Raw genomic sequence first — 23,577 nt, forward strand, 5'->3', positions numbered from 1 at the left:
TAGATTATGTGTTACTGTATATATAGTTAAATTATTTTCTAGTGGCATATTTATACACTAATTGCATAATTCCTCTGTGCCTTTAGGATGATAGGACTATATTTAATCAGAATTCAATGTGAATATTACTATATCAAGCATCCTGGCATTTTAATTCCCCTTAGAAATCTTGGTATAAGAATTTAATCACACAACCTGGAAATCCATTAGTTTTAGTAGGAAAAAAAATCTACTCAATCTAATTCTGATGAAAAACCCAACAAATATGAGACGTCTGTACACTGCTAAATAAAAACATAAAACGTGACTAAATCAACAGGAGCATTGCTTCTAAAATGCTTATCCAATGTTTAGTGAGAATTGTAATTTCGGGTTAACACATATAAAGCCTTTGACTGATGATAACAAGGGAAATTCCAAACCTGGGTGTCATACGATCCAATTCCACATTGTCCCTACTGACCTAGGTCTCATTTAATCTCATGACAGATTACCTTTCTAGTATAAACCATGCTGGTTGCAGGCGTCTACGTTTATAAACTTCTCCTGGTAGATCTAAAATCAGCTTCCTCATCATATTACAGATGTAGCAGGGCTGAATATATCATTTAATTGTTTTTTTTCTGAATTCTGATAATTCACTGAGCTCAGAATACCTTGAAGGGTTTGCATGATTTCTTCCTATGCTATATGAATAAAGTATATGGATGGAGCAAGAGGCAAAGACAATATGTAAGGGTAAACTGCATAACAAATATAGTAGGAGAGGGAAAAAGAAACTCCAAATAGGTGTGGAGACTAAAGAGGAAAATGTATGAAATGCATTTACTAAATTATGCAATAAAGCTTAATAAGGGAGCAGTCAATGGCTCCTTAGTCTCAAACAATTGTATGGAATACAGCTAAATGAAGCTGGCGAACCTGTAAGGACATTCCCCTATTTTATGGCACTCATAGACTTCAGTAGAAACAGTTTGCTGTGCTTTATGCTTTCATTTTTTTTAAAGGTTTTCATGATAAAAAAAAATGGTACATTGGAGCAGCACGGTGGTTCAGTGGTTAGCACTGCAGCCTTGAACTGCTGGAGTCCTGGATTCAAATCCTACCAAGGACACCATCTGCAAGTTTGTATGTTCTCCCTGTGTTTGTGTGGATTTCCTCCCAAACATAGATTTACATTCAATAATAATAATTAATAGTACATTGTCAATTGAATGCAACATCACATAGAACCCCATATAGTGACACTTCACAGAACAGAGCAATACATGACTCTGTTCCACTACAAAACCTAATATACTTAGCATTGCTGTGTGAAGCCGTAATATGGCCAATATGTCACACATTTCAGCATGGGGTTGGGGAGGTGGTCTGGAGCCCTCAAAAACATGTAACACGTTCAACTATACAATAACACATCTGATGGAGGAGGCAACACGGTTAATAACAAATATTCCAAACTGTAACTAAACCGAACAAATGCTAATTCATCTCAAATAAACTAAAATGGTCACTTCCTTGTGTTAAGCAGGAAATACAGAAGAGTTGCTGTCAGATGTTTTAGAACCATCTGAGATCAGCTGACTCTCTTAAGGTAACTTAAAAGTGTTGATGTCATTCATACTATATAAGGTTAATACAGGCAGATTAGTGATAGAAATCATAAATAGGTGTGAGAGAGAATATCTGTGTTGATGTATACAGGGCGCTTAAAAATATTTTTCCTTGACAGTCAGCTGCAGCTCCTGCTAATCAAAAATATTTTCTTAAGGGTTTTTTCAGTGTTTTAATTAAATACAAACAAACATCTCCTGAACAAATCTGAAACCAATATTTAGGTGGGGGTTTTTTGTACATCAAGTACAGTCTCTCAGCATAGGCTAATCTGAAAAGAACAAATAGACTGATATCTAATACCCACTGTGACGGAGTGTTAATCTGAATAAATATTCCCTCTTAAGATTTTTTTTGTTGCTTCCACATTTTTGCAGCAAAAAAATATAAGCTGACTGGCGCAGCCCTAGTCAAAAAAAAATACACAGTGTCAGAATTGTTGCCAATCACTATTATTATTAATCCGTGTGCAGTAAAATGACTAGAAAAAACAGGGCAGGAGACAAGAAAAAGGAGGGAGAGGAGGAAAATTTTTTTGCAAGAATTAACAATAAGAATGTGTATGGCAACAGCAACACTATTTCTGGTCTTGACAGCCCCGTCAGTGGAAGCAGAATTATGCTACTTCCTGAAAATAAAAATGTTTTTGAAAGCAGTGAACCCCCCCCAAAAAAGGATTAGAGTTCTATGTGTTCCTCCTGAACATGTAATTTAACATATTGTCTTTCTGTACTGTTAACCATTTCTTCTTCTCAGATTTCATTCTTTACTAGTCATTTGGCATCTGCTGAGAAAGGTATTCCTCATAACACAAGACTTCCTCTTTTTGATGAGTTGGATGAGAATTAGCAGTGTTTTTTTGTATAAACAGGATGTAGAGGTGGATGACATGCATGTGTTACGGTTCTGTCTGTAAATATGAAAATAATATTTTTTAACATTGACAGAACCGCTAGACACTGCAAGACACTGCAGTGAGGTCCACAAGCCCCTGGGGAGGGTGGCCATGTGCCTGAAAAGCTAACCACCAGTTAACTGCACTGGTAGTGGTGTTAGTGCAGTTCAAATGTGAACAGACTGCAACAACTCTCACCAGTTAACCTCACTGGGAAAGTGCATCTGTGTATAGCTGCTGGGTGAAGCTGAATGAAGCCTTGCAGCAGACCTCTGCTAAACAGTAAAAGCTGCCAGGGGTTAAATGTCATCGCTGGTCAGTAACACAAAAGGGCTCCACAAACAGCTAGTAGCTTCAATGTAACTTAGACAGTTCCATAGGCTTTTAGGTCCCTAACGGCAGTGGCCTAACCTATCCTAGACGCCCTATCTGGCAACCTGCCTTCTCTGGAACCTAGCCCTGACCTCCTGTCTCTAAGTATTTTAGTCAAAGTGTGAGCACCCGGCACACGTTGGCTCACACTATAAAAAATCAAGTCCCCGCCCACAGGGCGGTGGCCATAACTTCACTGAACATGCTCAGTATGGGAAGAATGGGACTTAGCCTCTGAGCGCCTCCAAAAGGTCTGAGCATGCTCAGTAGGGGAAGAATGGGACTTAGCCTCTGAGCGCCTCCAAAAGGTCCACGCATGCTCAGTGGGCAGAAAGCTGGACTTAGACTCCAGACATCTCACTGCATGATGCCGAGGGTGAGAGTTGGATTGACCCGCAGGTGGCACTGTGCGCTGGGAAGGAAACCTGCGGGACCCCATCCTAATAGCATGTTGGTGGAGGTAGTACTGGCAGAGGGTGTGCTAATGATGGTGGTAGTGCACTGGGGAAACCTGATAGGAATTGTGAAGACACAGAGGAATCCCATTGCTATGACAAGTCACAAAAAAGTGTGAAAGATGACATACTGAATCCAGTCATTATTCCTTTACAGATAAAACCTAGCAACTGGGTCAGGGTAAAAGAGTAATATAACAGGAAGAGGGCGGTGGCAGCTGAAGTAGTAAGAATTCCACCCAATGTGCCGCCTCAACATCCAAAAACCTGCCTGGGGTAGATCTCAGGCAAGCTCAGGTGGTGGCAAAAGCAGACACATTTCCATTGCTGCTAGTTTTGGCAGCAGCAGTTATGTGCAGTCATCTCCTGTATGGCAATTATTTTTACATTACCAAATGACAAACTGATAGCAAAGTACAAGAATAATTAAGCAGTTAATTAGTCATGGCCATGTATATTTGAAAAAATGGAGTTGCCAGTGGAACCAAGTGAGCAAGAACATTCCATTTGTACTTCCCATGATCGTCTTTGTAAGCAGGTCACATCCACTCCTAGACAATGGTCATCGTCATTATCAAATTTAATTGCTTTTCCTCTTCCTGCCATCATCCACAAGGGAATGTGAGTCCAGTAAACTGCAATCTTCACCCATTCATCCAGCTGGTCTGCAACTTTAATTTTCACATGGCAAAGTTACTGGTGGTGCAGTTGCTGCTATGCTTCTTAATGGAATCCACTGTGCTTCACCAACTGATGATAGTCTCAATTGAGAATACCAACACAATGTTGATGTGGCATGTGTTCTCATATAGGGATAACTGGCAGGATAATCCTGATTCTTTTCTACCTCTGAAGTGTTGTTTTCAGGGTTACAGCATCCTTTCCATGTCAGAAGATACTCTAGGTTTTTCAGCTGACAGCGAGGGACACTGATAATGTGCCCTCAATAAGCTGAAGCATCTATTGGGTGGCACTGCTGTACACACTAGAGAATCAGTTTGACCAGCAGTATATGGTGATTGACTATTGTATGCAACAAACCAGAGACACAGTGGAGTTGATAACTGTCTATGAGAAGAAGAAAAGTTTCTACCTTAGCCAGTTTTAGAAGTTTTGATAGTGTGATAGTGTGCCCCAAACTTTTCTTGAAACTTTGTAAATTGCCACTCCAGCAACACAATGTTGATATGGCATGTACTCCCAGGGATAACTGGCAGGATAATCCAGGTTCTTTTCCTTTTCCTCCAAAGTGTTGTTCTCATGGTCATAGATTTCAATTCAGAAGATATAGCTTTTTTCAGCTGGCAGACCAGGCACACAAATAATGTGCCTCAAATTTTTCTTGATATTCTGGAAATTATCACTCCGCTAATATGATGTTGATGTGGCATTTGGTCCCATACAGTGATAGTCGGCATGATAATCCAGGTTTTTTTCTGCCTCCCAGGTACTGTTCTCCTGGTCATAGAATCTCTTCCATTTCATAGTTTATTTCAGCTACAGGCCAGGCATACTGATAGTGTCATAAAACTTTTCTTTAAATCTTATAATTGTCACTCATTGGTGCTGCATCTTCTGCTATAAAGAGAAATTTTGGATGGATTTTTTATGAAGTCAATTGTTTACCACTTAGCTTTTTAAGTGGAAGGAACCCTGACAGTGTACCATAAATTTATCTTCAAATCCTATAGTTACCAGAGTCACTTGCCATTGACACTCTGTTGGCATAAAAAGGAAATAAAACAAACAACCCCACCATTCCTTCCTCCAATACCAATGTTGAAATGTTTGAGTAGAAATACGATCACATAACGGGATAATTTCTGTTTATCTGGGGGGTTTTTATCGTTTACTTTTCAACTGTCTCACATACATCAAGTCATCAAAACAGGCTATTTTTTTTTATTTTTTTTACAAGACCCAAAACTAAACACATCTTGAAAAGTTCACCTATCTCTAGCATCTGATAGTGATATCTGTGGCTCAGTGCAGACCTGTTGCAATGAGCTGCAAATAAGAAGCTCCAGGGGAAAAATGCTTAGAAAGAATGACTTCTTTTTATTTGGCAGAACTACTGTATATGGGGGCCACTGGGGACCATTATACTGTATGTAAGGGCCACTGGGAACATTATACTAAGTGTGAGGGCCAGTAGGAATCATCATACTATGAGTAGGGGCAACTGGGAAGCATTATTCTATATGTATACTATATTTAGGGGCCACTGGGAACCATTAGACTATGTAAAGCCCACTGTTGACCAGTATACTGTATGCAGAAGTTACTGGGGACTATCATACTGTGGGGCTACTGGAAACAATTATACTGTGTGTAAGGGCCACTGGTCTCCAGTATACCATGTGCAAGGGGTCACTGAGGACTATCATATTGTGTGCAGGAGCTACATAGCTAGATGGGACCATTATGCTATATGTAGGGGCCACTAGGAACCATTATACTACATGTAGGGTCCACTGCAGACCATTATAAGGTGAGAATGGGACAACTGAAGACTGTTATATTGTAACAGCCACTAGAAGGCATTATATCATGTTGAGGGTCCACTTGGAACCATTATACTATATGTAGGGCTACTGTGAACCATTATTCTCTATGCAGGGGCCACTGGGACTGTTATAGTCAAGGGAAGGGCTATGGGGTTGTTATGCGTTGTGGAGGGATAATAGATTAGTGGGTTTCTGGCACATCAGCTGATCAGCTGTTTGAAGAGACTCAAGTGTTCATGTGAAGGCTATGACCTCTTCATTGTTTACTTAGCACACCTTTTGTTTCATATCAGCCATGCAATGTAATTACAGATTCATCATATTTACTTCTATAGGATGGAGATGTAATTACATCTTATGGTCAGCATGAAACATATTTATGAGATTTAAATAGAAAAGTTATCAGGTCACTTGCATGAGTGCCATAGCCTCTGTAAGCAGCTGATCAGCCAGGGTCTTAGGTGAGTGAAACCACTGGATCTTTCTTTTACTATAATTCTTCCTGAGGATATGTCATAAATAAGTAAAAAATGGACAATCCCTTTAATGTGTGGGTACTATTAATGAGGGAGCACAAAGGGGATATTATTAATTGACGGGTACTATTAATTTAAGGGAGTAGACAGTATTATTATTTGAGTGGGCACATAGGGGCATATTAATTTACAGATGCACATAGAGGTTAGTACCCCAGTAGATTATAAGCATGGATCATCCAGAAAATAACAGAAATCTCTCTGGCAGGAGTCTCCATCATAGTCACTAACACTAAGTTCACATCTATAAAGGTTTCTTATATTCACTAGTAAAATTCATTTATGAAAAATTGTTGTATAAGGTTGCAGTAGCCAAAAATCTGCAAAGGCTTGCTGCTTAAGACAAAGGCCCCACGAAGTGAATCACAGTTAAAAAATGCAGCAAAAACCTGTTAAATTTTTTCCACATAATTTTTCATTAAGTTTTTGCTGTGTGTTTCTAATTTTTTTCCCCATTCAATATATGGCGAAAACACTTGTGATTCCAGAGCTAAAATTAACATGCTACGTACCTCTTTAACCCTTTTTATTGGAGGTGTTAATGTAGGTAATTTTGCTCACAAAACTCACAGATTATGCTAAAAATTGAAGGTAAACCCAGATTTGATTTGATTTTTCCTGGCCTCTCAGAAAATGTATAATTAAAATGTATATAGCAAAGCTGTAGTAGTCTACTACAGGTTCTGTAATACGTGTTCTATCTTTTGCCATGCGGTTTGTACATTTGCATAACAATCTTCTTCTGTATAAACAGATCCATGCTAATTGTACATTAATTCCTTGGATGCATAATTGAGATATTGAATGCAGAAACATAAAAACTGAATCTTGTTCTGCACTCAACGTAACATGTCCTAAGCAATGAGTGAATCATGACAACCATACATAAGTCTTCATTAATCAGCCTTAAAAGCAGCAGGGCTACTAGAATCAGGAAGAGTGCACATTTTGTGCATGGTCCAATTTAATTCTCATTTACATAAGTTAAACCCATGGAAACATGAATTTTGTGAGGTAAGGCAAACACTTCATCCTCTAAGGTAAAAATGGCTGCTGGCTAAGGCATTACACCTTATAAACCATGTTTTTCTATCGAGGGTCTGTTTATCATGTGGTTTTAAAACATTTTTACACATATTTGTTTTGGCTTAAATACAAAAAATAATAGAATGGACACCAAGATATTCTATTTGTCTGAATATGGGAACTTAAAATCACTCCTTTAAAGCCTATTTAACCAATGTGCGATTGCAGAATTTAAATGCCTGCACAACTGGCATATACACATAGCCCATACCTCCCAACTGTCCCGGATTCAGCGGGACAGTCCTGGATTTCAGGTCCTGGCCCACGGTTATAGCTGGAGAGGATGCAGATGAGTTGAATACAGTGGTGAAGCAAGAGCGGACAGCCCCTGTCTCACCACTGTGTTCCTGCAGGCTCTGGCTTTGAAAGCTATAGGCGCAATGTGATGACATCATTCATATTGCACCTGCAGCTCCCTGAACAGTCCAGGACAAGAGACTGCAGAGTGCACAGCAGGGAAGCAAGGACAGGTATCTGTGTTTTTTTATGTTAAACTTTAGCAGATGAAGAGGGACATTAAACCGTGGAGGCAGATGGAGGGGTGACAATAAGCTTGGGGGAAGATAAAGGAGACATTAAACTGTGGGGGAAGATGAAGAAGGACATTAAAATGGGGGTAGATGGAAGGGGACATTAAATTGGGGGCAACTGGAGGGAGACATTAAACTGAGGGGTACGTGGAGGAGGACAGTAAAATGGGGAGAACTAGAGGAGGACACTAAAATGAGCACAACTGGAGGAGGACATTAAAACTGGGGCAATTAGAAAGGGACATTATACAGAGGGCAACTTAGATGAGGACATTAATGTCCCCTCCAATTGCTCCAGTTTACTGTCCCCACCAGCTAACCCCACAATCTAATGCCTCTCTCCAGCTGCCCCAGTTTAATGTCCTTCTCTAGTTGCCCCCAGCTTAAACAGCTAGGGGAACATTAAACTGTGGGTGCACTAGGAGAGGACTTTATACTGTGGGGGCATATAATATTAGAATGAATGTAGGAGCATTATACTGTGTGGGGCGCACAAAGGGAAATGGATGGGAATTGGCAGAGTCAATTTAGAAGGGGGTGGAGCTAAATTTTCCGTGCATAGCACATTTTTTCCCCCTCTTTCTGTCCTCTGAGTTCCCAATCCATAAACTTGGAAATCCCCTTTATAATCAAAATGTTATATTATAAAGGTTTTCTGGGTTACAGATAATACTGAGTTAGGGTGCATTCACACTGAGTAAACGCTAGCTTATTCTGAACGTAAAACACGTTCAGAATAAACGGCGTCTAAAGCAGCTCCATTCATTTCTATGGGAGCGGGGATACGAGCGCTCCCCATAGAAATGAATGGTCTGCTTCTTTCACTCCGTGCAGTCCCATTGAAGTGAATGGGAAGTGCCGGCGTGTACGCTCCGGCATGAGCAGAGCTTGCCGTATACGCCGGCACTCCCCATTCACTTCAATGGGACTGCACGGAGTGAAAGAAGCAGCCCATTCATTTCTATGGGGAGCGCTCGTATCCCCGCTCCTATAGAAATGAATGGAGCTGCTTTAGACACCGCTTATTCTGAACGTGTTTTACGTTCAGAATAAGCTAGCGTTTACTCAGTGTGAATGCACCCTTAGGTGTCTATTTATGAATTTTCTTATAGTTATGTTTTTTTTTCATTCCTGCGTGTAGCTAGGATGTTGGTCATGTGTGTATTTGTTTGTGCTACAGTGGTTCCTTTGTACAGTAATTATAATTCGCAATCCCAGTCTCAGGTGCTAATTCAATGGTGGTCAATCTAATTTGCAAGTCAGGTGTGCCTAGTGTAGCAGACATTGTGACTCCGGGTCACCTGAGTACATTGCTGATCAAAGCTATATATCTTGAACAAAGAACAAATTATGATATCTATTATATTAGGTTACACGAAGTGAGCAGAGCCCTTCTGTATGAGGTGAACTCTTTGTCAGATATTTTGCAATCCACAGCCTAGCGAGTCATCTGTCCTTCTTTCTGCACTGTTCTACTGTCAGACTTAAAAACAGGTTATTTTATTTTACATTGCATGTGTAAGTCTTTCATGTTACATCTTTTTTGTTAAGCACTGTACTTTTTATGTATATTAATTTAAAATTTAATAATACGGTCTAAATGTCCTCGCAAGTCCAAAGAGTGTAAAGATCACAGAGGCTTGTTACCCTTTTGTGTGCTATTTCTGCATGGTTTGGGTTTATTGGTGTCTTGCAAACCACAAGTGGCGAATGGTGGCAGCTATTTATGTGTGTGATTTTAGGGGTTGCTTCATTCCTGTGTAGCCTAATGTGATGGGGTAGTAGGAAGGGAATGTGGAAGCAGACTGGGACATAACTACCGGGGTGGGCGCGGTAGCGGCTGCCACAGGGCCTGGGACATTAGGGGGCCAGGTAGCAGCCACTACCGCTGCAGATTTTTTATTTTTTTTAATAGGCCGAAACCTATTTATTTACCAATCATGGATCCTGCTCACAGCCGCTAACACTTCCCCTTTTGTGCAGAAGCAGGAGCTGGGATCAGTAAGTGAGGCTGCAGATCCGTAAACCCCACAAACTCTATCATTATACCTGGGGGTCTTTTCAGACCCCAGAGTATAATGATCGGAGGCCCAGGGGAGGTGAGGTAATATTAAAAACAATGTTACTTACCTCTCCCTGCTACGGCAAGCTTCAGACTTATTTGTGTGATGTCACAGACATCACGACGGTTGGGCTTGAGTCCGTATGCGTTGCGACACAAGCCCTGGCTCATGTGACGTCTGGGCCATCATTGAAGATGGCCGTCATCAGTGGGGAGTGCGCCGGAGCCAGGAAGAGGTACGTGACATTGTTTTTTATATTTGTATCCTCCAATGGGTCTCCGGTTATTATACTCTAGGTTCTGTAAAGCTCAATGCAGCCTGTAATGCAAGTGCTGCTGTTTTACAAGGTATTGCAATGCATAGTGTTCGTGATCAGACCTGTGGGGTTCAAAAGCCCTAAAGGGGGTGTAAACATTACACACAAAAAAAGTTTTAAAAAATACTGATAAATTAAGAAGAAACAAAATTTGATATAACTACCCTTTTCCTAGAATACACATAAAAATACAAAAGTGCAGTATCCCTGTGTACGAAAATACCTACAAAAGTATGAAAATATTTTTTGCATATGTAGACTATAAATTTGGTATCAGTGTAAGGGTGCATTCACACTACGTTTACGGCAGCTTATTCTGAACGTAAAACACGTTCAGAATAAGCGGCGTATAAAGCAGCTCCATGCATTTCTATGGGAGCCGGCATACGAGCGCTCCCCATAGAAATGAATGGGCTGCTTCTTTCACTGCGAGCAGTCCCATTGAAGTGAATGGGAAGTGCCGGCGTATACGGCAAGCTCTGCTCATGCCGAGCCGTACACGCCGGCGCTTCCCATTCACTTCAATGGGACTGCTCGCAGTGAAAGAAGCAGCCCATTCATTTCTATGGGGAGCGCTCGTATGCCGGCTCCCATAGAAATGAATGGAGCTGCTTTATACGCCGCTTATTCTGAACGTGTTTTACGTTCAGAATAAGCTGCCGTAAACGTAGTGTGAATGCACCCTAAGTGTACCAACCGAGAATGCAGGTGTCATGTCAGTTTTGCTACACAGTTAACAACGTAAAAACAAAGCCCACAAGAAAGTCAAGTTTTTCCAATTCCACCCCATTCTGAATTTTTTTTCCAGCTTCCCAGGAAATTTTAAACAATGTTAAATGATACCACTATGAAGTACAAATTTCTTGCACCAAATAAGCCATCATAAGGGTCAGTTCACATGTAAACCGTCCGCGCGGGTTTTGACAGGTTAAAACCTGCCTGCTGCGACTGTCGCGGTTTTCCCCTCCTATGTCGGCTCAAATGAATGAGCCGACATAGGAGGGTGCTACCGCTAGGCGGAAGCCGCGGCCCAGCGCGCCGCAGCTTCCGCCTGAAGATAGGACATGTTGCTTCTTTTCTCCGCTAGCAGCTAGCGGAAAAAAGAAGCCCAGCGGTCTGCATAGACCACCATTGTAAAGGGGCGAAATCCGCTGTCAAAATCCGCCCCTTTGCCCACATGTGAACTAGCCCTTAGGCTGTGAGAACGAAAAATAAAAAAAGGTTATGATTTTTCAAGGCAAGTAAAATTGAAAAATGGTTATCCAGTTGCCTTTTTAAAAGGTATGTTTCAGTAGAACATTTTTTGTGAAAAAATTAACTCATTAACACCTTGTTGGAAATCACCAACATTTCCGAGATAATGTTACAGGTCATGTGTAGAGCTGGAAATGTCACCACAGATGGCTTCATGCGTGACATCTAAGGTGATAAATTCATTTGTGCCACGTGTGCATATACAGTATATGTGCAAGTTTTTTCACTGGTATACAAGGCATGTAACTTAACTACTTCAGTACCGAGCCAATTTCTCTGGTTCAGGACCAGACACATTTTCAGGTTTTGGTTTTTTTTTTACATGTGGTTTTAAGGGCTATAACATTTTTATCATTTGGGTTAATTAATTTTTGAGTCTTTTTTCAGTGACACATAGAGCGTTATTTTTGCATGTTTTTTTATTTTTTTTTATATCCTGGAAAATATAGACAAAAGAGGAGGGAGAATGTCTGTTCTTCACGTTTCACTTTTTTTTTTTTTAATAGCACAAAATACTACAAAAAAAACTTTTTAAGGCTGGGGCCCCACGTGGTTTTTGTCAAGGCATTTTACAGTCCCTGTAAGGTGAACAAGATTCTAGCAAATCCCATCCACACATTGCAGAAAAATACGTGCAGCGGAAATGGTGCGATTCTCAAAACTGCTGCAGTTTTGTATATCGCAGCATGTTAATTATACCTACAGAAACACCAGCAGTTTGGGGCCGCACGGTGGCGCAGTGGTTAGCACTGCAGCCTTGCAGCGCTGGAGTCCTGGTGTTCAAATCCCGCCAAGGGCAAAAAACCATCTCCAAGGAGTTTGTTTGTTCTCCCTGTGTTTGCATGGATTTCCATCCCATATTCCAAAGACATACTGATAGGGAAAAATGTACATTGTGAGCTCTATGTGGGGCTCACAATCTACATTTATAAAAAAAAAAAGAAACACCAGCAGTTTCCCTATAGGTATTATTGAAGCAGAAAGTCCGCAGAGGTTTTTCTGTGAAAAGCGATACAGGAATAACCGCAATGCATTTCCAGCATGGTTTTTCCCGCAGCTCTTTTTTGCTGTAGCCCACTATGTGGGGCCTTAACATAAAATTGTTTTTCCCTCTCAGTTACGTTAATTTTTATTTTGTCTTGTGTTGTTGGGGATGGAGCTTGAACATATGATGTTGGTGTGGTATTGGTGTATTATTTTTTTCTTAATTTTTAAAAATTATTTTACTTTAATTTTTACTTTTCTATTTATTTATTTCTACATTGTGTCTCCGTAAGGTCATAAGCCTTTGGAGGCTTCTGAACACTATTTTTATTGTGGGGAAGGTTGTTCCTTGTAGCCTCCTGCCCATTACTGCTGTATGTTTCTTATACTTACAAGGTTTCACACTGGTGAGGTCCTTTTCAGTGATAGTATTTAAAGAGGATCTTTCATCAGATCGGGCACATGCAGTTCTACACTCACCGGCCACTTTATTAGGTACACCTGTCCAACTGCTCGTTAACACTTAATTTCTAATCAGCCAATCACATGGCGGCAACTCAGTGCATTTAGGCATGTAGACATGGTCAAGACAATCTCCTGCAGTTCAAACCGAGCATCAGTATGGGGAAGAAAGGTGATTTGAGTGCCTTTGAACGTGGCATGGTTGTTGGTGCCAGAAGGGCTGGTCTGAGTATTTCAGAAACTGCTGATCTACTGGGATTTTCACGCACAACCATCTCTAGGGTTTACAGAGAATGGTCCGAAAAAGAAAAAACATCCAGTGAGCGGCAGTTCTGTGGGCGGAAATGCGTTGTTGATGCCAGAGGTCAGAGGAGAATGGCCAGACTGGTTCGAGCTGATAGAAAGGCAACAGTGACTCAAATAGCCACCCGTTACAACCAAGGTAGCCAGAAGAGCATCTCTGAACGCACAGTATGTCGAACTTTGAGGCAGATGGGCTACAGCAGCAGAAGACCACACCGGGTGCCACTCCTTTCAGCTAAGAACAGGAAACTGAGGCTACAATTTGCACAAGCTCATCGAAATTGGACAACTGAAGATTGGAAAAACGTTGCCTGGTCTGATGAGTCTCGATTTCTGCGGCGACATTCGGATGGTAGGGTCAGAATTTGGCGTCAATAACATGAAAGCATGGATCCATCCTGCCTTGTATCAACGGTTCAGGCTGGTGGTGGTGGTGTCATGGTGTGGGGAATATTTTCTTGGCACTCTTTGGGCCCCTTGGTACCAATTGAGCATCGTTGCAACGCCAAAGCCTACCTGAGTATTGTTGCTGACCATGTCCATCCCTTTATGACCACAATGTACCCAACATCTGATGGCTACTTTCAGCAGGATAATGCGCCATGTCATAAAGCTGGAATCATCTCAGACTGGTTTCTTGAACATGACAATGAGTTCACTGTACTCCAATGGCCTCCACAGTCACCAGATCTCAATCCAATAGAGCATCTTTGGGATGTGGTGGAACGGGAGATTCGCATCATGGATGTGCAGCCGACAAATCTGCGGCAACTGTGTGATGCCATCATGTCAATATGGACCAAAATCTCTGAGGAATGCTTCCAGCACCTTGTTGAATCTATGCCACGAAGAATTGAGGCAGTTCTGGAGGCAAAAGGGGGTCCAACCCGTTACTAGCATGGTGTATCTAATAAAGTGGCTGGTGAGTGTATATACTGCTGGAAAGCTCACAGTTGCTGAATTCAGCGCACTATCTGCTTTCCCGATCTGTGCCCCGGGTAAAGCGCTATCGGTCCCAGTACCGTAGCGCTTTACAGTCAGAAGGGCGTTTCTGACACTTAGCCAGGAACGCCCTTCTGCCCAGCAGCGCCTATCGCGCTGTACTGTGGAGTGGGGAGGAACGCCCCCTCCCTCTGCTCATACAGCTCATCCATAGATGAGTGTTATCAGGAGGGGAGGGGGCGTTCCTTCCCGCTCCACAGTACAGCGCAATAGGCGCTGCTGGGCAGAAGGACGTTCCTGGCTAAGTGTCAGAAACGCCCTTCTGACTGTAAAGCGCTACTTTACCGGGACCGATAGCGCTTTACACCGAACACAGATCGGGAAAGCCGACAGTGCGCTGAATTCAGCGCACTGTCAGCTTTCCAGCAGTATATAAAACTGCATGTGCCCGATCTGATGAAAGGTCATCTTTAACTGTCTCACATTCATCTGGCTATTTACTATACTCCATAAGGACCTTTTCTATATTTCATAAACTTACACAGTATAATATACTATAATTTGAGTATTGTATTCTACTTATATGTACCCTTAGGCCAGCTTCATACGGACATTACAGTATGGGACACTGAAGCTGCGAGGAAGCAGGAACTCCTAGCATCATAAATAACTATGCTGCTGGGAGTCCAGGTCCTGGTCTGGGAACCACAACTGACAACCAAATGTGTCCATGCGAAGCGCATGTGCTGTTTCTATTCTGATCAAAAACACACGTGTAATAGCAACCCTAGGGCGGGTTCAGGCTACCCTTGTTAATGTCCGTTGATGGATGACAGCAACGAACATTAACTGCAGCAGAGAAATGGACAGAGACAGAGTCAGTGTCCATTCCCATTAACACTAAAGTAAACAACATGATGGACACCGTCTCCTGTCTTCCATCATTTATGTTTAGAAAAAGACCAATATGGATGTATAGCCCATAGAGTATTCAGTAGATGTAGACATGTAGACATCTACTGAATACTCTATGGGCTATACATCCATATTGGTCTTTTTCTATGGCCACCATTACCAGTGGTTGTGAATAATTTTGCACTTTGTCAGTTAACACTAAGGTCCTCAATGGCTCATGTCAAAGAATACCTTTATTTTTATTGCTATTAATGTAAAACTTGATATCTCACATTTTTTTATATCTATTATTTATTGTGGTATTTGTTTGTTTTTATTAGGGTATATTGTGTGTTTCTATTACACTTGAAAAAGGGGAATCCCCGAAACGCTATGTGTAGCGTCGTGTTTTTAAGAAAGCGGAATAAAGAGCGTGTGTTGTTTACCCCAAGAGAGTAGCGCAGTTTTCTTCACATCCATCTGTCATTCTTCTCCACATTACTAACAAGCACCGCACTATCCCCCATGTCCCTCCAGTGTACCCCCACATTATTAACAAGCACCGCACTATCCCCCCATGTCCCTCCAGCGTATGCCCCACATTATTAACAAGCACCGCACTATCCCCCCATGTCCCTCCAGTGTACTCCTACACTGTCCCTATTCCCCATGAACCTTAAAGGGGTTGGCCAGTCACAACAAGCATTGTTTTATACTTTGGCTTTCTCCAGTGGTGTGAAATCACTGAAATGGATAGAGACCATTCAGACTGGTGTGCAAAACACCTAAATTCTTATCACCCCTGTGCCTGATACCCACGGGGAGGGGTTACCTTGTGGTGACCAGATAGCTCCTATAAGCCTACCCCTGCAATGCTAGCATTTTACCAATATCCACATATTTCCTGTGCACCCCCTCACAAGCATTCTACATCTCTCTAGCGCACCCCTATAGTGTTAATAAGCTCTCCACAGCTCAGAGCACCCCCAAACAAGTTTCCCACAGCTCCCCATGTGTCTTTTAAGGCTGAAGCCCAATGAGGCAGAAACACCACAACAAAAAACGCAGCATTTTACAGTCCCTGCAAAGTGGATAGGATTCTAGCAAATCCCATCCACACATAGCAGAAATATACTGGTTGAGTTTTTGGAAATTGCAGCATGTCAACTATACCTATGGAAACACTGGCGGTTTCCCTATAGGTATAACTGAAGTAGAAAGTCCACAGAGGAAATCTCTGCAAACTTTCTGTGAAAGGTGCGGTGGGAGAATCACAGTGTGTTTCCACAGAGGTTTTTCCCGCAGGGCTTTTTGGCTGTGGCCCTTTATGGGGGGGGGGGGGGGAGCTTTAACCTAAAGCACATTGTCAATCACCTATGCACCGCTAATGCAAACCTAAGACAGATATGAAAGATTCCTCCATTCTTCATAAGCTTCCCCGAACCCCCCACCCGAATGTACCGTCAGTTCACATACAAACACCCACACAGCTTACCATATCATAAAGGTATCAAGCTCGCTATCCCTACAGCTCAGCCCAGTTTGCTAAATCCACCAAGCATCAACCATAGCTTGCCATCCCCTAAAGTAACGCAGCTGTAACTATGCCCCCCCCCAAATTCACCATGCACCCCACATCTCTCCCCCACAATCCATCATGTACCCCACATCTCCCTCTACAGTACACCCTTCATCTCTCCCCCCCCCCAGTCCACGATGCACCCTACATCCCTCTCCCCACTACACCCCGCATCGTTCTCCCCACACAACATATCTTGCCCCTTCACTACATCGTGCACATCACATCTCTCCATGTTACTCCACTACACAGGATACAGTGGAAGGAACTGCATACAATTAAAGACACGCCTATACTGTCATGTGACCTTATGACGTCAGAAGGTCCTTACCGAGTATAGTGTTTAGCCTTTACCCACTCTTTCTGCGTCCCTCTGACTGTACACTATATCCTGCGCTCTCACAGCCCCCAGCCCCGCACCCAGAGCGCTACAGGAGGGGAGAGGCAGCTCACAATCAGCCAGACGAGGCACAAGCGTGAGCAGTGAGAGGGGAGGCAAAGGTATCATGGGAAATGTAGTTTTACGCAGTAACAGCAGCCATCTTGGGAGAGTCCCGGCATGTAAACAAGAGTGCTAGAAGGAGCTGGAGCTCAGTAATGTCCAGCAGAGGGGACAGTAAGTATGTGGCTCTGCACAGCATTTTAGTAAGTCGGACCTCTCCCTTCCTGTCCATTACAGATTGCTTAGAGCTTGTGTGATAGATTTTTCTATGATCACTAGTCCTTTATGTAGACTAGATATAGATGTGCTAGCTATAGAATTCTGCAGCCATACAGGAACGAGTCTGTTTCTTCTTACTATAGTCTTTATTAACCCTCTGTGTCCTGTTAAATCTGCTCCCTCTAGACGGGATGAGCCTGCACTCCTAGCATCAGTAAGGGTTAAGTTCTGGCAGGGGTGTGGCTTACATTTCATGTCTGCAATGTAGCCGCTTTTGGGGGGCGTGGCTAGGATCCATGTCTAGTCGGAGGCTCAGGAGATGCTGCAGTGATGTGCGGGTCACATGATGGGGCTGTAACCAGTAGTACACAGCCGCTGGACCTCTGGCTGACATGCAGGTCATGTGATTCCAGGAGAGGAGCTCATCTGCTGCTCATACAAGGGGGTTTCCTTCCTTTTCCTATTAAACAAGGTAATGTGGGAGGATCCTTGTAGTGGGCTGCATGATGCATTGCATACATATGCTAATAGTGGGCATGGCTGGGTGGGAGGTGTGTCCTGCCATTGGCTAAAAGCTAGACTTTAGTAGTCAGAGATTTACGCACAGTAGCCATGATTAAGGACTTAGCATGCGTCAGATCCATCAGAAATGTGTAGGCCCAGTGTCTTATTGGATCGGAGGCTTTCCTTATGCATTAATAAAGTATGGACATCTTAATTGCATGTGACGCTCCAGCTTTTTTTTGTGGATTTCTGCTAGTAGTGTCTGTGGTGGTGGGTTTGGGTTTACACTGTCATAGGTCTGGAAAGTGACCCAGTTGGTGGCATTGGTTGTCATGTCTATGCACAGTGATGTGTCAGAGGTGGGTTTAGTTTTCAGGTATTTCTCCTAGTAATAGATAATGAGAAGGCACTCCAACCACTAGGTATTATTGGGTCCATTGTGCACCTCCTGGACTACTACCCCCCCCCCCCCATTTGTCCTTTTACATAGTGTATTCATATGAAATAATCTATCATGGACTGCTTGTGGTCTCACGCTAATGACCATCTATATTTTGCACTACACAACAGTAATGCAATCCGTCTTGGGAGACTCCATCACTGTTACCCCCTGAATAGATATAGTGGTGTGGGATTGCAATTGTATTGTGAATAGAAGGAGCTGAGGTATCATGTAAGGTCCTAATATTTCTGCTTGTTTTTATATAGTGAGATTCCCTGGAGAGTAATGTGAAAGTATTGCAATTCTATGGATACATCAGCACAGCTACTGAGAATAGAGGGACATGTGATATACCTGCATAAGGCGTATCTAGTAGAGAGAGACAGACTGTCAGGGAGGTGTGCAACCCCTTAAGGATTCTTTAATTTTTGTATTCCAACACAAATAACTTTTTCAATGAACTTAGCCAAAGTAGGGCTTGTTTTTTGCAGGAGCAGTTGTATTTCCAGTGGTAATGTTTTGGGATACAGCCTTCCTATTTTCTGCTGTGTCAGAGGGTGCACCTCATTTATCATGTACATGTTATGGCAGGGCTGCATATACTGTAGTCTGGGTTGTTTCAGGCATCATTTAAGCCAGTAATGCCTACTTCACATTTGCGCTGGTGTCTCTGTTGGAAACTCCATAACAGAGTCCGCTTAAAAATCGTTGGAGTGAAAAGTCTTGCATGGAGGATATTTTCCTCCGCTAGGTTCCGTCTTAAAATGATAGACGTCAGACGGACTCCATTACAATCAATGGGTCCATCGGATTGTGTTTGCTACCGCTATATTAGCAGTCTACGTTTCAGTTTTTCTGGTCCTCCGATGGACCACAACAAAGGAGAGGAGGCGCTTGTGCGAACCTAGCATACAGTGGCATAAATAATAATCATAAGTCCTATAGGGCTGATGGCCCCAACCACACAAGGGCCTTAAGAAAGGAAAGGAAAAAACTGCAATTTTTTTCTGCAAAAACTGCACTTGTGCATAAAATTACAGCATTTTCATGCCTTATACAGCAGAAACCCTAGCGTACAAGTCATGAGATAAATCTGCCCCAATGTGTTTGCTGAGGTGGCATTAAAAAAAATGCAGCAATTCTGACATTGTATGTATGACATTCACCATGCAGTATAAATGGTTAGATAACTGTATTAATACTCATACCTGGGGAGCTGTCAATCACTTTGTAGGAACACCCCCATGACTATATGACTATTTGTAATCCTAGAAAGAGCAAAAATAGAAGTTAGCAAAATAGAAGTTATACGGAATTCCAAAAAAACGATATATCAATCTGCTCAGCCCTTTTTATAACATGCTGCCTGCATATTACACTGCATTTTAATGGTGACAGGTTCCCTTTAGTTGCTATTTCAGTTATTATTATTGTTTTGTGGTTTTTGAAGCAGCAGTTTAAGGTTTCAGTCTAATCTCAGTTTTTTTCCCCTTTTTGTTTCTTTCCAGGAATGTGTTTGCCAGGTCATCTATCAGTTATTACAAGAAACAAGTTAGACAACATAATTCACTGGTCACGTCAGCTTAAGCTATATGTCGCCTTGGTTTCCCATGCTAACAGTCCTGAGTATGTTTTACTACATCTGCCTTCGGCGCCGTGCCCGGTTAGCTAGTAGGGGTGAAATGATTAACAGTCGCAGAGCCATTGAGTCAAACAGCCGTGCTCTGCCAATGTCCATTGAGGCTATACAGTATGCCAAAGAAGTTTTGGATTTCAGTTCTCACTATGGAAGTGAAAACAGCATGTCTTACACCATGTGGAATTTAGCAGGTCCTCCCAATGTCTATCCAAGTTCTGGGGATTTCACTCAGACTGCTGTGTTTCGGACGTATGGACACTGGTGGCATCAGTGTGCCAGCTCTGCTCTACCTTTCAAGAGAACACCACCAAGCTTTTGTAGCCAGGATTATGTAGAGCTTGCATTTGAGGAGCCTGTTTATCCTACAGCGGTGCATATTCTGGAAACTTATCATCCAGGATCTGTTGTGAAGATTTTGGCTTGTTCTGCAAATCCCTACTCTCAGACAACTCCCACTGAAGTAAGGTAAGGCCAATATGTAATGTACTATGAAGGAGTGGATTCAGAGATCATCTCTTTGTCGGAAAGGTTTTAGATTTTTTCACACAGCTTTATTTTGAGAGCTAAGCTTTGTGACTTGTCTGTATTTCTAGTTTAACTGTGGTGCATGAATAGTACATTCCAATATAAGAAACTTTGTAATATATCTTATAGGGCTGTGGAGTTGATAAATCAAACCTCTGACTTATCTGCTTGTCCACATCCCGACTCCAAGTCCTACGTCTGCTCTAACTCTTTCATAAATGGCTGACAGTCATGGTCAGAATTGGTGGAAGCCAACTTACAATGTCTAGTGTAAGTTTGGGGAAGCCACATATCAAACAAAACAGACAGATACTAGGATAAAATGCATCATGGAACAGAATTTCACACATTGCGTAACCACAATGAGACTAAAGACAGAGACTTCTCTAGATGCTGACACATAGGGGTAGGTGGGAGGAAGTAAACAGGTGCAACACTAATAATTATGAGACCGGATTAGGAACAAAACACAGAAATAGAAAGTAGGGTCTGCTAAGAAAGGCAATATGCCGACAGACACAGAGCACAGATGTTACAGTTAGGGCTCGTTCACACAGGCACTAAGGGGGCGGATTATGGTACGTAATCCACGTCATAATACGCCCCCTCACAATGGTGCTCTATGTAGATCGCCAGGCTGCGGGATGCCCTTTCTTCAGGCAGGCACAACCTCCGGATTCGGCCCATTCATTTCAGCCCGCTCCAGAGGGGGAAGCTGCGACTGTCGGAAGCCGCGACAGTCGTGGAAGGTGTGTTTTGACCCGAGAGTGACGCGGCTCCCCGCGTCACTCTTGGTGCCAAAATACGCCCTACCACCCCCCGTGTGAACTAAGCCTTAGAAAGTTCTTTGGTGCAAATTTTGCCAGTATTCTGGCAATTTTTGTTTTAGTAAATCTGCCTCACTGTCTGTAAGATGCCTTGGTTTAGAAAGATCTGGTTTGGTCTTTGATATTTGAAGTTTCCATAGGAAATAATAAAGTATAGACAATGTTATTTGAACATATGAAAGTGTTAATGTATTCTGTGTCATGTCTAGATGGGAAACAATCTGGTCGGCAGAACCCACACGTGCGCATTCTCCTCAGGCTCGCCAGTTCACACCCTGTATAAAAGAAATCGATTTCCCCACAAATCTATTACGCCTGGAAACCAATAGCTCTATTTTGGAATATTACACAGAGTTAGATGCTGTAGAATTACATGGTGTAAAAGAGAAGCCAATTCTTTCATTGAAGACAGCCGCCATTGATATGAATGATTTGGATGAAGATGAATATGATGATAAAGACGGCTGTGGAATTGACTGCCTTACTCATCAGTTCAGTGGCTCCAGCCTCAGGGATTGGACAAATAATGGCTATTTTGACAAGCTGCCTTATGAGGTAAGATTACAGAGAGTCTTTTCACCTTTATGTTTTGTTCTGCTATTATTTCTGACACTCATAAATCATTCATGAACAAAATTATGCTTCAATGTCCAACATAAAGTTGAAATCAACTTGCAGAAAACATATTGTAACACTGTGACAGTGGATCATTTATGTATCTAGATAAGGGTTTCCTGCGGTAAGCGCTTGTGAAACTGTTCACCCCTGCTGCCTCTGCCGTCTGTTCAGGTGCCTGGCACATGCTTTGTCACCTTTTACTAAGGACCTGTCACCACTTTTTCCCCTCTGATAATAAAGATATGATCATGTAATTGAACTAAAATTCAATCTAGTTAATAATCTAATCAGGGCAACTGAAACCCCCAAATACCTTTTCAACATAGGAGCAAATAACGTGGTGGTCTTGGCAGCATAGGAGTAATACATATATAATAATCAGCATTGCTGTTGTTAATTGTGTCAGCTAAATCAAGAATGCGGTTTTGGGATATGAGAAAAAAGTTTGATACAAGTGTCCAAAAAGGTGCTGATAGAATTATCCCTGAACGGCAGGAGTTTTCATGAAAAGTTGAAATATCTGCAGAGTATGACTGTATAACACTTCAGACATGGTTTCCTGTAAGTTTTTCTGCTGCTAATAAACACATTATGGTTGCAGCACACTTCACATTTCATTTTGGTCCAGAATCACAATTAACAACAGCTTTTTTAACACCAGATCGCTTCGGGTCTGTAATCTTCTTCATAGCCCTAACGTATCCGGAGATATGGGTCTCTAAAGGCAGCATCTTAGAGCTGCGTGAAAAAGGAGACAATGATAAATCAGAATCATCTGTACATAACCTGTATGTGGCCACAGTAGTGGGGTAGCAGGGATTTCAGTCCCTGTTACCCCTCTCCTAGCAATCAGAGTACATACTATACTTTTGCTCTCTGATTGTCACATAGAGGGATAATGTAACACGCCACTGAGCCTAATCGGAGGGGTATTCTTCTGTACCCCTTTGAACATAATCAGGAAGTTTATTGACACTGTGACCCAGACATTTATCATCATCAAGGTCGCAGCGCCAAAAGAGTTGTATCAAATACTTAAACAACATATAAAGTTTATATTTGACCCTGTCCATACCTGATTTTTTTTATATGAAATATAAAAAACAAAAAACTTGCCAGTCTTTAGTAGGTGATACCTTTTTTTATAGAGTTAGATAAGCCTCTCTAGTAAAATCCGTTACACACTAAAATAGTAGTAATAACAATTATCACTAGAGAATGAGTGTCTAACTTGCTACAATTTTTATAGGTGGGTAGAAAATTATCTTCTTATACAAACTCCTATTTAATTTTCTTGCACAAAATTGGTTGGCGCATTTCTTCAATTTTGGCGTTTCTTTAACATCTGCACCTATAAATTTATATATGTGTGGTATGTATGAATTCCTCATATTTTACAGTTTTTTGGAAAGTACATTTTGTTCGCAGGAAGGGATTGCTTGAGCCTAGTGGCAAATTTGAATTTTTGTGCAATTTTTGCTTGTAATCTCTTTTTGCTGCAAAGTAGCATGAAGATGATTGTGTTTTTATATACGGTATTCTGTGCAATCTCAGAAACGTTAGATTTTG

The 23,577-nt window shown here is 42.0% G+C and overlaps 1 protein-coding gene across 5 annotated transcripts in view; it reads left to right on the plus strand.

Annotated features, from left to right (window-relative positions):
• Nucleotides 1-17,085: 17,085 nt before the first annotated feature.
• The window catches only part of FBXL4 (F-box and leucine rich repeat protein 4), a 29,522-nt gene continuing 23,030 nt past the window's right edge, over nt 17,086-23,577 (plus strand). For 2 of the 5 annotated variants that reach the window (XM_075268197.1, XM_075268201.1), the window contains exons 1-3: nt 17,086-17,408; nt 19,908-20,503; nt 21,600-21,945. In XM_075268197.1, coding sequence (XP_075124298.1) covers nt 19,992-20,503; nt 21,600-21,945 — 858 coding nt within the window. In that variant the 5' untranslated portion in view covers nt 17,086-17,408; nt 19,908-19,991. Of the gene's footprint in view, nt 17,438-17,554; nt 17,926-18,604; nt 18,624-19,907; nt 20,504-21,599; nt 21,946-23,577 lie in introns of those variants that run through there. The other 3 variants (XM_075268198.1, XM_075268199.1, XM_075268200.1) reach the window with 3 other exon arrangements.

The sequence above is a fragment of the Leptodactylus fuscus genome, chromosome 3, assembly GCF_031893055.1.
Source record: "Leptodactylus fuscus isolate aLepFus1 chromosome 3, aLepFus1.hap2, whole genome shotgun sequence".
NCBI classification, from domain to species: domain Eukaryota; kingdom Metazoa; phylum Chordata; class Amphibia; order Anura; family Leptodactylidae; genus Leptodactylus; species Leptodactylus fuscus.